The sequence below is a fragment of the Carcharhinus amblyrhynchos genome, chromosome 23 (assembly GCF_965287045.1).
Source record: "Carcharhinus amblyrhynchos chromosome 23, sCarAmb.v2.hapA, whole genome shotgun sequence".
Lineage (NCBI taxonomy): Eukaryota > Metazoa > Chordata > Chondrichthyes > Carcharhiniformes > Carcharhinidae > Carcharhinus > Carcharhinus amblyrhynchos.
Genome location: NC_137346.1, coordinates 13854518 through 13870070, shown reverse-complemented (window position 1 = coordinate 13870070; position 15553 = coordinate 13854518). Strand labels below are relative to the sequence as shown.

Genomic DNA, 15553 nt, shown 5'->3' with positions numbered 1-15553 from the left:
TTACAGGGATAGGGCCAATGTAAGATGCTTTACATTGAAGAGCAAGTGCAGACTCAATGGGCCGAATGGCCTCTGTCTGCACTGTAGGGATTCTATGAAAACAAGCGGCGGTTTCTGCTGTGGGCTGAATTCACAATGCTGGCATGAACTGCATTTAAAATTGTGCTTGTTTCTCAAGGTGCTTTATGTCCTTGAAATTTCTGCTCAACCCCATAGAACATAAAATCCTCCATGAGCTAGTACAATTGGGCAGCATTTTCAAATCTGTTTCATTCACAAATTAATTTGCCACCAAAAAAGGCGTATTTAAAAATGAGAATTGAATAAAGGTTGATTAAGGGGGCTGAAACTATGGCGGAAAATTTCCCATCTGTGGGAATCGAGGTGACACAGTAAAAAGTCTGACAACACCAGGTTTTAGTCCAACCTATTTATTTGATAATATTCTCACAAGCTTTCGAGGGGACAGCCTCTTCGTCAGGTGAATGGAGAGTTCTGGCCTCAGACAGAGCATATAAAGCACAGACAGTTTAGAGATTACTGATTAAAATGCGAATCCTTACACCTAACCTGCTGTTCAAGACCTGAAGTGGCTGATAATGTGAGTGGTAGGAGCACTGATCACAGTTTAAAGAGATGTGTATTGTCTCCAGACAGTACAGTAAGTGAGGTTTTGCAAACCCAGGCAAGCCACGGGGGTTACAGATAGTGCGACATGAACCCAAGATCCCTGTTGAGACCGTCCTCATGTGTGCGGAACTTGGCTATCAGTCTCTGCTCAGCGACTCTGCGCTGTCGTGTGTTGTGAAGGCCGCCTTGGAGAATGCTTACCCGAAGGTCAGTCATACTGGAATCGAGGTGGGCAGTACAGAAGATTTGGCGGACTATTCAAAGATCCATGAACTTGGGCAGAAATTTCTGGTCTTGAGGTGTGCGTGGCTGGAAAATTCCTCCCTTTGTTTCTCAGAGAGAAAAGTGAAATCTCAGTGTCAATCCAGATTGACTCTTCTCTTTGTACCCTCTCCAAAACATGTCCAGAAAGGTGTGGATGCTTTGGAGAGGTTACAGGAGAGGTTTACCAGGATGTTGCCTGGTCTGGAGGGTATTAGCTAGGAGCAGAGGTTGGATAAACTCAGTTTGTTCTCACTGGAACGACAGGTTGAGAGGTGACCTGATAGAGGTTTACAAGATTATGAGTGACATGGACAGTGGTTAGTCAGAAGCTTTTTCCTGGGGTAGAAAAGTCAAGTACTAAGGGACATAGGTTTAAGCAGCGTGGGGAAAAGTTTAGAGGAGATGTGCGAGGTGAGTTTTTTTATACAGAGGGTGGTGAATGTCTGGAACGCACTGCCCTGGGAGGTGGTGGGAGCAGATACAATAGGGGCATTTAAGGAGCAACTAGACAAATACATGGATTAAGGTGGGAATGGAAGGATACGGACTCTGTAAGTGCATACGGTTTTAGTTTAGGCAGGCACTGTGATCAGCACAGACTTGGAGGGCCAAAGGGCCTGTTCCTGTGCTGTACTGTTCTTCGTTCTTTAACTGCGAGTAATCCAAATTACAAAGACCCAGGGAGAAAGTGCAAACTCCACATCAAAGCCGGGAATTGAACCCGGGTCCAATTAAGACACATTCCCCGTGAGCCATTTGGGGCAGGCCAACTGCGGTATCACCCTGGATCTCATTCGCCGTCTTCGAAGGGTTAAACGGCCGGAATTCTCCCATCCCGCCTGCCGCTGCAATTCTGGCGGACGGGATGTGAAGAGCCATTGACAATCGGGCAGGAATTTCCGGCTTTTAGACCAGCGCGGCCGGGGAATTCCGCCAACAGTGTCGGCAACAAAATAAGCCTGGGATGAGGAAACAAAATCGAGGGGAAAAAAATATCCTCAGTGTTTCCCCAGAATCCATTGTTTTCTAGACACAAATGACCAAACCACAGATAGGTTGGAGCTGATGTGATTTGGGTGTACTTGCTTTGTGTGGTTTAATATATCTCTGCTTTAATTGTCTCATAGCTCAGAGCTAACACGTCGCTGGTCCCCACTATTTCAAAGTTGTGCGATCACACTGAGAGCAGTATAAATATCTCCTCTTGGCATTCTGTCAGTGTGGGCTCTCTCCCTCTCTCTCTCCAGGGGACTAATTGCTTGTTAACTGGTCACGGGTAAATGGTGCAGCGAGGAGCTGAGGCAAGTGTTGACTGCTCGCCATTACCGTCCGTGGGACTGCCGGCTACGGGTTACTTGTAAATCTTGATAGAGACACTGTCTTCTTGGAAATGTGTCTCTCCGGCAAACATCGGCTACACTGACAGAAATCTATCGACTGCAAAATGAATCGCTGCAAATTAAAAGGCACTAAACTCCTCCCGTGATGGGCCCCTCCTCGGGGGGTTCAGTCACTAACTCTACCAGCCGATATGTTAATTAGCCTCACAGACCAGAGAGCTCAGGTCCCACTTCCACTCCCGGTGTGCGGTCAGATCATTGATCTCAGCACGGGAAATCACTGAGAAGATCCCTGACCTTTGGTCAAGCAAAGGGAAGAATATTAAAGTTATTGTGTGGTCTCCAGAAAATCCCCATTCAAGAGTTTATGTCTGTGAATCTGTGTGTTTTGTGTATAAGTGTGTGTACGTGTGTGCAAATTTGTATGTGCACATGTCTCTGTGTGTAGTGTGGTGTGTGTCAGTTTCTGAGTGTGTGGATGCCTCTAAGTGGTGTGTGTGTGTGTGTGTGTGTGTGTGTGTGTGTGTGTGTGTGTGTGTGTATGTCCCTAAGTGATGTGTGTGTGTGTCTGTCTCTATGTGGCGTGTGTGTGTGTCTCTATGTTGTGTGTGTGTCTGTGTGTGTCTCGATGTGGTGTGTGTGTGCGTGTGTCAGTTTGTGAAAGTGTGTGTGTGTGTGTCTGTGTGCGGTGTGTGTATATGTGTGTGTGTGTGTGTGTGTGTGTGCGCGCGCGCTGGCTGGCCAGTGTTTATTGCCCATCCCTAGTTGCCCTTGAGAAGGTGGTGGTGAGCCGTCTTCTTGAACCTGGAGCAGTTGGTAGGTGTAGGTACAACTAGAGTGCTGTTAGGAAGGGAATTCCAGGATTTTGACCCAGTGACATTGAAGGAACGATGATATAGATCCAAGTGTGTCTCTGTGTTTGTGTCAATCTGCGTGTGTTCAGAATATCTACGTGCGCTTGTGTCCTTTCAGTAAGGGTATGACTTGGGTTGGAGTGTGACTAGAATGACAACATCACAGTCGAGACCACTTTCTTCAAGATGGCGTGGGAACAGTGATAAAGAATTGACCACAAGTCTCTTCTGATTATTTATAGAGATTATTGGTGGGGACAGTATTGAACTGGTCAGGATAGTGTGAGAAAGGATGTGTATGAGGGAATATAGTCTCAATCAAGCAAAGGTTTGACAAAAACTAAGGGATGATGTGTTGTTACTGTGGAAGGAAGGGGTCATTTCAGGGTAAACTTTCAAATCTGATTCTTTGTAATGTGGCTTCTCTTACAGTCACACCTCTCTCTGCCCCTCTCCCGCGCTTCTCTCCATGAAGACACTCCTTAAACCAATTTCTGTGATAGCTTTTTGCCATCTGACCAAACACCTTCCTCTACGGTTCAGTGTAATAACTTGTTTTACAATGCTCCTGCAAAGCCCCATGGGATGTTTTATTATGTTAAAGACACTATATTACGTTGTCTTATGTAAGTTTCTGATGTTAGCCCTCGTTCCAATCCGGAGCCTTAGTGGCACAGTGGTTGGAACGGCTGCCTCACAGCGCCAGGAACCCAGTTCAATTCCAGCCTCGGGTGAATTCTCTATGTGGGTTTCCTCCGGGTGCTCCAGTTTCCTCCCACAGTCCAAAGGTGTGCAGGTTAGGTGGATTGGCCATGCTAAGTTGCCCCTTAGTGTCCCAAAATGTGTAGGTTCAGGGGAAATTAGCCTCGATAAATGTGTGGAGTTAGGGGGATAGGTTGGAGGAGAGGGCCTGAGTAAGATACTCTGTGGGTGCAGACTTGATGGGCTGAATGGCCTCCTTCTGCACTGGAGGGATCTTACGATTTCAAGTTTACTCTTCATGCAACTTGATGTGTGACCTGTTAGGGTAATGACAATGCCCCAGTACAGCCTCTATACAGGGTTTCACATGCCCTTCAATCACCATTGGCCAAGCTGATAAATCCAATCCTACTTCTTTACATGCGTAAAATCCGCGTCAGCCTTTTGGCATATTGAGTGGCCAGTGGAATAGGGCTCCCCAAGACATTCCAGTCATCTCTTGTTGCCTCCACTGGTTACGCTCAGTATCAACACTCCCCAGTATAAACAGTCACTTACCTGCATCTTCTCCAGCATGTCAAAAAACTCCGTAGACTGGGGAAGAAGAAGGAAAACACAGTCAACTAATACTAAAACATAGCTGCACAATCAAACCTTCACAGTTCATGCTTTGAAACATCAAACTTTCTCTGTAACTGCTGCTGGGAGGGGCAGAAGGAGGCTATTTGGCCCATCGAGCCTGCACTGGCAACAATCTTGGGAGAAAGCGGGAAAGTGGAACTGATCCACTTCAGATCAGCCATGATCTTATTGAACGGCGGGGCAGGCTCGAAGGGCTAGATGGCCATTCCTGCTCCTATTTCTTATGTTCTTATCCCACCCTATCCCCATAACCCCACATATCTACCCTGCTAATCTTCCTGAAATTAAGGGGCAATTTAGCATGGCCAATCCACATATCTTTGGACTGTGTGTGGAAACCAGAGCACCCGGAGGAAACCCATGCAGACACAGGGAGAATGTGCAAACTCCACACGGACAGCGACTGGAGACTGGAATTGAACCCAGGTCCCTGGTGCTGTGAGGCAGCAGTGCTAACCACTATGCTACAGTGCCACCCTGGGTGGGGGTGTTGGGTGGCTTGCGGTGATGACGGAGGTAAATGTTCTTATGTTCTTATTATCTGGCGACAATATCTCTAGTCCATTGCTTCCCCAGTGAAAAAAATGCTTCCTGATATCACTCTGTGAAGAGCCTAGCTTTAATTTTAAGGTTCTTTCCCCTTGTTCTGGACTCTACCCGGGAGCGTACTGGCACAGTGGGAGGTGGGACGGGTAAGTTCCAGTCTAAGGGTCAATTTAGCATAGCCCATCCATCTAACCCCCACGTCTTTAGACTGTGGGAGGAAGCCACGCAGGCACAGGGCAAACATATAAACTTCACACAGAGAGTGCACTGAGGCCAGAATCGAACCCTAATCCCTGACACTGTGAGGCAGCCGTGCTAATCACCGCATCACCGTGCCTTAAAGAAATGTTAAAGAAACAATTATCCGGCCTAGTTAACGGTTACAGCAGAATATCTGTTATGTGCTTCTCTCTCTGCAGATGCTGTTAAGAACACTCCTGCGTTGTTACTGAAAGTTTGTTCTGCTGGGATTAATAAAGAGTTTATTTGCAATTGAAGATGTTTAACTTGTACAGGAGTTGTATTTACCGCTCTCCTCTTTGGCCTTATTGAGTCTGATCCATTATCAGATTCATTTAGATAATAGATTCTCACCTCTGTGTAGCAGGTAGATTTGCGCGCTGGCCTAGAGCTTCAGTGTGTAAGCAGTGCTGATGGGTTAGTGCAGCACGGAGGGAGTGTGATAACTGGCAATCTGATCTCAGGGATGTTAAAGATTCCTGAGTACTATTTCTATTTGATGTTCCCCTGGACTGGGAATTTCCTTGTTGCAGCAGTGGAACAGGAGCAGTTTAGAGATTTCTGGCCCTGGAGTCATAGAATCAGAAAATTCCTACAGTGTGGATGGAGGCCATTTGGCCCATCGAGTCTGCGCCAACTACAATCGCACCAGGCCCTATTCCCATAACCCCTGCACATTTACCCTGCTAATTCCCCCTCACACCACGGTCAATTTTAGCATGGCCAATCCGCCTAACCCGCGCATCTATGGACTGTGGGAGGAAACTGGAGCACCTGGATGAAGCCCACGCAGATACAGGGAGAATGTGCAAACCCCACACATATAGTGACCCGAGGCTGGATTTGAACTTGGGTCCCTGGCACAGTGAGGCAGCAGTGCTAACCCCTGTACCACCCCGAGTTCAGGCCAACCATCTTCCTATAACCACGGTGGCAATTATACTGTCGTTGAATTCAAAGTAGCTGCTGTGCTTCCTGTTTTATATACAGACTTGCGAACAAGGAGCAGGAGTAGGCCATCCAGCCCCTCAAGCCTGCTCTGCCATTTTATAAGATCATGGCTAATCTGATGGGAATCTCGACTCTACATCCCGCCTACCCCCGATAATCAATCACCCTCTTGCTTACATATCACCGCCTTATAAATATTCAAAGACTCAGCTTCCCCTATCTTTTCAGGAAGAGAGTTTCGAAGACTCAGTAAACAAAATTCCACCCCACCTCCGTCTTAAATGGACAACCCCTTATTTTAAACAGTGACCCCTGATTCTAGATTCTTCCTCAAGAGGAAACATCTTCTCGACATCCACTCTCTCAAAATCCCTCAGGATCCTCAACATTTTAATCAAGTCACCTCTGAAGCTTCTAAGCTCCAGCAGGAGTACTGTGTGCAGTTTTGGTCGCCGCACTTACGCAAGGATATTTTGGCCTTGGGGGAGTGCAGAGGAGGTTTACTAGGCTGATACCGGAGTTGAGGGGGTTGAGCTATGAGGAGAGGCTGAATAAACTAGGCTTGTACTCGTTAGAGTTTAGAAGAATGAGAGGAGATCTCATTGAGACGTATAAGATGATGAATGGGATGGATAGGATAGAGGTGGAGAGACTCTTCCCGCTCAGAAAGGACAGTAGGACTAGGGGGCACAGCCTCAAGATAAAGGGGGGGCGGTTTAGAACGGAGTTGAGGAGGAACTTCTTCACTCAAAGGGCGGTGAATCTCTGGAATTCTCTGCCCGTTGAAGTGGTGGAGGCTGCCTCACTAAATATTTTTAAGATGCAGGTTGATGGGTTTTTGATAAGCGAGGGGATTAAGGGTTATGGGGAGAGGGCGGGAATGTGGAACTGAGCCACGACAGATCAGCCATGATCTTATTGAATGGTGGGGCAGGCTCGAAGGGCTAGATGGCCTACTCCTGCTCCTATTTCTTATGTTCTTATGTTCTTAGATACAAGCCTTGCCTGTTCAACATTTGCCTCATAACATGTCCCATCCAGTCCAGGCAATAAAAGCTTCTCTGGACTGCTTCCAACACATTTACATCCTTCAGGGGCAGCTCATTGTATGTGAAGCTAGGTGGTTTAAGCTTAAGGTTATTCATTCGTGTCACAGAAGACATACATTAACACTACAACGAAGTAACTGTGAAAATCCCCTAGTCGCCACACTGCGGCGCCTGTTTGGGTACACTGAGGGAGAATTTAACACCTAACCAACATATCTTTGGAATTGTGGGAGGAAATTGGAGCACCCGGAGGAAACCCACGCAGACATGGGGAGAATGTGCAAACTCCACACAGACAGTGACCCAAGCCGGGAATCGAACCCGGGCGCTGTGAGGTGCTAAGCACTGTGCCACCATGACACTCATGTAGATGTTTGTTCTCCTTCCTGCATCTACAATCTGGCAAACCTTATTTCTTTAACATATTAAAATGGATGGACATCATGGAAAAGGAATATGAAACTTTCCCTTTTACAAAAAAGCCGATGCATGTGTTCCTGCTGGCACGGCGTGGCATAGGGAATGGCTTCTAAAAGGAATAACTGTGTAGTAGTGCCACTACATACTCATACCGTCCTGTTGGTGTTACTTGGCAGCAATGCAGCAGGAATGGAACCCGATCCCGTCACTTTGCTGTCAAGTTTGAAAGATTTATTTGAGGCACAGCTGAAGCCGTGCGTAAGACGTGACTTAATCGAGGGCTTCCCGTTGCCATTCAAATGTCAAAGTCAGTGGAATGGAAGAGGTAAAGCAAGGAAACTTCTGACAGTCGGTGGAATCTCTGCAAAGCACAGACAACAGCCTGAGAATTTGGTCCTCAGCAGGGGCCAACAGAGACACCATTTCGATCTGGCCTTGGATCATCGAATCCCTGCAGTGCAGGAGGCCTTTCAGCCCATCGAGGCTACACCGACAACCATCCCACCCAGGCCCTATCCCCGTAATCCCATGCCAATCCCCCTGACACCAATTTAGCATGGCCAATGCACATCTTTGGAGTGTGGGAGGAAACCGGAGCACCCGGAGGAAACCCACGCAGACACGGGAAGAAACATAGAAACTAGAAGCAGGAGTAGGCCATTCGGCCCTTCCAGCCTGCTTCACCATTCATTTTGATCGTGCCTGATCATCAAAGTTAATAACCTGATTCTGCCTTCCCCCCTCCATATCCTGCGATTTCTTTAATCCCAAGCTATATCTAATTTCTTCCTGAAATCACACAATGTTTTGGCGTGCAAACTCCAGATTGGTCTCAGGTCCCTGGCGCTTTGAGGCAGCAATGCTAACCACTGTGTCACCATGATGCCCAGTGGGGGAACCCAGTGGCGCTATGGCAGGGACAACACCGCAAGCAGCTTTCTCTAAATGACAAACCTCTCCGTCACTTATTATTTACGCGGGCCAAAAGCAACAACCCTAAAATGAGGGAAGGTGGAGATCTCGCTCCAGAATCAAGTCATTATCCAAAGCCAATGACTCTGTCTACACTTCCCACTGCCTTGGAAAAGCAGCCAGCATATTTAAGGACCCCATGTACCTGGACATTCTCTCTTCCACCTTCTTCCATTGGGAAAAATAGACTAAAGTCTGAGATCATGTACCAGCGGACTCAAGAACAGCTTCTTCTTTGCTGATGTCAGACTTCTGAATGGAGCTACCTTATATTAAGTTGATCTTTCTCTACACCCTACCTATGACTGTAACACTACATTCTGCCCCCTTCCCTTTCCATCTCCCCCATTTATGCTATGAACAGTTTATTTTGTCTTTATAGTGTGCAATCACTGTATCCCAATACGGGTGGCACGGTGGTGCACTGGTTAGCACTGCTGCCCCACAGCGCCAGGGACCCGGGTTCAGTTCTGGCCTCGGGTCACTGTCTGCGTGGAGTTTGCACTTTCTCCCTGTGTCTGCGTTGGTTTCCTCCGGGTGCTCCAGTTTCCACCCACAGTCTGAAATATGTGTGGGTTAGGTTCATTGGCCATGCTAAACTGACCCTTAGTGTCATGGGATTAGCAGAGTAGATATGTGAAGTTACGGGCCTGGGTGGGATTGTGGTCAGTGCAGACCCGATGGGCTGAATGGCCTCCTTCTGCACTGTAAAGATTGTATGTGACAATAATAAAACAAATCAAATCCACAGCAGTTGCCGTATCAGACTGAGTGAACATGCTAACCATTAAAACACTTTCCACATACTTACTACATTCTTAAGAAAAGCAATCATCTTTGAGCAACTCTCACTCCAGCAGAGAATGCGATAGTCTTCACTTCCTTGTGCTGGTTTAACCTGGGATAGGGGGGGGGGCTACAGCAGCAGGGGGGGCTCTCTGCTCAGATGACACATCCGACCCTATCAGTCTGCACCTTTATCTATCTGTCAGCTTCCGTCCCGGGACTGGAGTGGGGGATGGTGACGGGGTGGGGGGTCCCGACTCTCACAGCCTCTCTCTCTCTCCTGGAGAGTGGAACTGCACCTTGCTGGAACAGGTTGGGCAGGAAGTGGAGGCTCGAGCTGCATTCTTTTCCTCTGTCTTGGGCCACCATCCAAAAGCTGCCATCGAGACTGATACTAATGAATTAGGTGGAGGCGGTTTGTGCACAGAGCTCGCCGCAATTAATCATTCACACTGGCAGAGCTTTGAGGATCACAGCTCAACCTGTTCAGCGATAGTGGGCAAGTCTGTGCACGTGCAGAACGTGGCGTATCATCACCGCAGCGGGATGTCAGACTGACTCGCCGTTTCTCACTGCCCAGCCCCAGTTCAAGTCTTCATATTTTACTCGTGTCAAACTCTGTAATGGGTCAAACACAAAGGGATTGTCCATCTAGCCGACCATGTTCATCGTCTGGGGTGTTGCATAGGGTTTTGCTGGGTATAAGACCACAAGATATAGGAGCCAAATTAGGCCACTTGACCCTTGCTCCACCATTCAATCGTGGCTGATATGTTTCTCATCCCCATTCTCTTGTCTTTTCCCCATAACCTTTGATCTGCTTACCAATCACGAACCTATCTATCTGAGTCTTAAATACACTCAATGACCTGGCCTGTGGCAATGAATTCCACCCTTTGCCTCCCTCGATTCTAAAGGGCCATCCCTTTATTCTGAGGCCGTGCCCTCAGATCCTAGCTTGTCCTACTAATGGAAAAATCTTTCCCATGTCCACTCTGTCCAGTATCCTGTAAGTTCCAATCATATCCCCCCCTCATCCTTCTAAACTCCATCGAGTACAGACCCAGAGCCCTCAAAAGCACCTCATATGTCAAGCTCTTCATTCCAGGGATCATTCTCGTCAAACTCTTCTAGACCCTCTCCATGGCGATGACATGTTATATTAGCTGCTGAGGGTGATCTGTTATCAGAAGTTCCTGCTGCAATTAGGTACCGCAGACGGTTGTGTTTATGGACAGTTTGCTGATTTAGCTTTCTTCTCTGCCTCCGCACTGGTTTGCGAAGGAGGCAGCTCTGGTTCTGATTTGGCTGCGTCCTGGTGCAGTGATCCTGTGAGAACCCCTCTCAGAATTCAACGCCAATATCGATACTCCTCAGTGACGCCTTCAGAATGTCCTCATGGTGCTTCCCTTGACCGTCATGAGGTATCACAGCTTGGTATGGCTCCTGCTCTGAGCAAGAAACTACAAAGCATTGTGAACATAACCCAGTCTATCACTCAAACCAGCCTCCCATCCGTTGACTCTGTCTACACTTCCCACTGCCTCGGGAAAACAGCCACCATAATAGTAATAGATCCTTGGAGGCAGAGGTTCCTTCACTAAAACTCCATTACGTACAAGGTCCAACAACACTAAGCAGAGTGCTCTCAGTCAAACATCGGGAGTGCCAGGGATCTGAAACTCCTGTCTAAGTACCGAGCATGGGGCTCCCTAGTTGGACCACCACTTTGGCCCTTAATCAGCAAATTCATATTCAAGCAAGCCAACCTCATCTCACCTGATTAAAATTGTTACAATAATTGAGGACCCCACACACCCCGGACATTCTCTCTTCCACCTTCTTCCGTCGGGATAAAGATACAGAAGTCTGAGGTCATGAGCTAACCAACTCAAGAACAGCTTCTTCCCAGCTGCTGTCAGGTTTTTGAATGGACTTACCAAGCATTAAGGTGATCTTTCTCTACCCTAGCAATGACTGTAACACTACATTCCGCTCTCTCTCCTTTCCTTCTCTATGAACGCTATGCTTTGTCTATGTAGCCAGCAAGAAACAATACTTTGCACTGCATGTTCGTACATGTGACAATAATAAATCAAATCAAATCAAAATCAATAATCAGTCAGGAAGTCTATTCCTTTGATCAAGGATCCCCATCCACACCGCCCACCATGAGAGGTGGCAAGCTTGCCGTACAGGTGTATGTGGTGTGTTTAACCAGGGCCGTATGCAGCTGGGTTAATACCAGTAGTGGTGGCAAGAGGCTCTCAAGTGGCTATAAAATGCCAACTTGAGGGCATCAAGTGTCAGTGAGGTGGTTGGCGATCATGGGCCTTCCCACCCAGGATATAAATCTGGAAGAGGAAGGAAAGCAAGAGGGTTCAGCTATACCACCAACCCGCCGAGTTAGGTGCCCTTTCTCAGCTCTGAGCTCCCACCCGAGAGACAGGAGGAAGTTCTGCCCTGTGATTTGGAAAGTGGCTATTTCTCTTTGCTGATATTAGGTTTTAGCTGAGCAGATGTTGCCACATTTACTTTGGCCTGGGAGCGATGCAGGCCAGCAATATAACCCGGGCCCAACAGTTTATGTTTAAAGGTTTATTTATTAGTGTCACAAGTAGGCTTACTTTAACAATATGAAGTTACTATGAAAATCCCCTAGTTGCTACACTCTGGTGCCTGTTCGGGTACACTGAAGGAGAATTTAGCATGGCCAATCCACCTGACCTGCACATCTTTGAACTGTGTGAAGAAACCGGAGCACGCAGAGGAAACCCACGCAGACATGGGGAGAATGTGCGGACTCTGCACAAACAGTGACCCAAGGTCGGGATCGAATCCGTGCCCCACGTTGCTCACAAAGGAGTAAATACAAACCTGGTGTTGAAGAGCTGATGAGAATCAGCAGGATGTACATGTCTGTCACTCACACACTGTATTCAACCTGGAGTTTCACCCTCTCGGTTTTGCGATTTATCAGTAAAACAAATGCAGGCACGCCACAATGTGTCGGGAGTGGTGAAGAGGCAGAGGGCTTGACATCTCAGGGGAGGCTAATCAATAAGAGTGGCATTTTTGGATGGTGATTTATTGATGGCTTTTAAGCCCTTTGTCATGGACCAAAACACTCACTGATGCTAGACTTTCATTTGACCAGGGCAAACAAAAAATGCATTCAGCCGCTGAAATCATCCACAATTAAAGGCAGCAGTGACTGGGGAGGTGCCTTTAAACGGTTCTCAATGCCGGAGTTGTCACGTCTTACTCAGCGCGACCTTCCTTCCCTCCGATCTACTCTCTCGATTCACAGCGAGTCAACAAACTTTGTGTTCTGCGAGAGTCCGCAAGCGGAGAAACAGTTCGTCTTCCGTGAGGAGAGCACCGTGCGGAATCGTAGTTCACCTCAGTTTGGTCAGAGAAGATGCTGATTTAAAGAGCAAGTGGATGAGTTTTGCCTTTTGAGTCCTTACTGCATTGAGGCACACTGGTTAACACTGTTGCTTCACAGCGCCAGGGACTTGGGTTCGATTCCCAGCTCGGGTCACTGTTTGTGCGGAGTTTGCACATTCTCCCCGTGTCTGGGTGGGTTTCCTCCGGGTGCTCCAGTTTCCTCCCACATTCTGGAAAATGTGCTGGTTAGGTGTGTTGTAGGTGCCAGAGTGTGGTGACTAGGGGAATTTCACAGTAACTTCATTGCTGTGTTAATGTAAGCCTTACTTGTGACTAATAAATAAATTTCTGTGTTTTTTACAGTGTTTCCAAACATTTCACTTACACGCGTTCGTTTCTCTCAATATTCCCTGCTCATTAAGAGCTGGAATGTCAGTGCTGGGGTGTAGGATGTTGCATCATGGTTTAGATGCAATTAAGCCTACTTTAGCCCCTATGTCTGAAACACTTGGCACACACTGAGCTTCTGTAGCATCTCCATCCTCAGGACAGGATTTTTTTGTGTGAGATTGTAAGGGTGGCACAGTGGTCAGCAGTGCTGCCTCACAGCATCAGGGACTCAGGTTTGATTCCCAGCTTAGATTACTGTGAGGAGTCTGCACGTTCTCCCCGTGTTGGTGTGGGTTTCCTCCAAGGCCTCTGGTTTCCTCTCTCAATCTGGAAGATGTGTTTGGCCATGCTAAATTCTCCCTCAGTGGGCCTGAACAGGCACCAGAGTTTGGCAGTTAGGGGATTCTCACAGTAACTTCATTGCAGTGTTAATGTAAGCCTACTTGTGACACTAATAAAGAAACTGAGGGTAATTGTGAGGGTGTTTATCTACCGGCTCTTCATGCCCACTGGAAATGGGGCTGGAAGTGTTTCAGTTTCTGGAATCCTCCATTCCCTTTGCATCTATATAGTGTCTTTAACACAGGGGTGGCAGAGACTAGAGATCATAGAATCCCTACAACCCAATTCAGCCTAACTAGTCTGCACCGACTACAATCCCAACCAGGCCCTATTCCCATAACCCACACATTTACCCTGCTAATCCCCTTGACATTAGGGTCAATTTAGCATGGCCAATCAACCTAACCCACACATCTTTGGACTGTGGGAGGAAGCCGGAGCACCCGGAGGAAACCCATGCAGATACGGGGAGAATGTGCAAACTCCACACAGACAGCGACCCAAGGCTGGAATTGAACCCTGGACTTTGGCACTGAGAGGCAGCAGTGCTAACCACTGAGACACCATGCCGTTCTTCCACCTTCTTCCGTTGGGAAAGTGGTACAAAAATTTCTTCCCTGCTGCCATCAGACTTTTGACTGGACCTACCTCATAAAATGCTGGTATTTCTCTGCATCCTAGCTATGACTGTAACACTACATTCTGCGCCCTCTCCTTTCCTTCTCTATGTACGGTATGCTTTGTCTGTATAGCTAGCAAGAAACAACACTTTTTACTGTATACTAATACATGTGACAATAATAAATCAAATCATATCAAATCTCAAAAGCTTGTGGGGCTAAAGGAGGTCACAGAGACTGGAAGATGAGAGAGAATGGAGATGTTTGAAAGTAAGGGCGAGCTTTAATTTGTGTATAAAAAGGGATGCATATGAAATGAGATGAACTGGTCCCTCCCGTTTCCATTGAGAAAATTACCTCTATCTCACGGTTGCTGCCTTTGTTTTGGATATTGGTGAGGAGTCCAATTCATTAATTTGATGATGTCCAAAGTTGAGAGAAACAGTTCATGCAGATCTTTGATTTGGTCTCCAGTGGGAGGGGAATAAAGCTAAAAGAAGAAGATGGATGGGCCAGCAGTTCTCCAAAGGTGCTCTCTATAATTGAGCAATCCAGGTCTGCTTCCTGACACTTCTGGGTAAGCCACCTGAATAACCATCTTACACCATTAGGTGGTGGACTTGAGTCTCTGAACCCAGTGGCTAGATGGTTAGTATTTTCTTTAGCTTGGTCGTTGTAATAATCTCACCGAGGCCAATCTTCCAGTGAATAGCGCATCGCTTCTACAGCAACAGTGCACAGGTCAAAACCCCTTGGCCTGCAGTCCTTGGTCCCACGAGGCACTGCTGGTTTTAATACCCACTGCTCCTTTCCTATTGCCCCTGCTCGCTCAAGAGGGGAATTCAAATTCCGCAAGGCCTACAGTGGGAGGGGGGAATCTATTGATGATCCCCTGTAACCATCATCATATTCATCAATAGGATTGTTTATCTTCCAACTGTAGTGTATCAACTTTTACAGTCTTCACCCTAATTTCTCAATGGACCTAGACTGATGAAATTTGACTTAGAATCATAGAGTCCCCACAGTGCAGAAGAGGCCATTTGGCCCATCCATCTGGACCATCTCTCTTATGGAGTGTCTTACCCAGGCTCTCTCCCCCACCCTATCCCCCTAACGCCACACATTACTCATGGCGAATCCATCTAACCTACAGATCTTTGGACACTAAGGGTTAATTCAGCATGGCAAATCCACCTAATTTGCATATCTTTGGACTGTGAGAGGAAACCGGAGCACCCAGAGGAAACCCATGCAGATACGAGGAGAATGTGCAAACTCCACACAGACAGTGACCCAAGGTGGGAATTGAACCCGGGTCCCTGGCCCTGTGAGATAGAAGTGCTAACCACTGTGCCACCGTGCCACCCTAATAAGTCTTCAGACTTGATAACCAACATCTAAGGAGAAGTGCT

General features: G+C 47.4%; 1 protein-coding gene across 9 annotated transcripts in view; it reads right to left on the bottom strand.

Moving 5' to 3' along the window:
- Positions 1–15553, bottom strand: part of rap1gap2a (RAP1 GTPase activating protein 2a) — a 248372-nt gene that overhangs the window by 56304 nt on the left and 176515 nt on the right. For 6 of the 9 annotated variants that reach the window (XM_080210970.1, XM_080210964.1, XM_080210966.1 and 3 more), the window contains exon 3: positions 4349–4384. The exons of 1 other annotated variant lie outside the window; for it this stretch is intronic. In XM_080210970.1, coding sequence (XP_080067096.1) covers positions 4349–4384 — 36 coding nt within the window. Of the gene's footprint in view, positions 1–4348; positions 4385–9421; positions 9514–15553 lie in introns of those variants that run through there. 2 more of the 9 variants (XM_080210971.1, XM_080210972.1) reach the window with 1 other exon arrangement.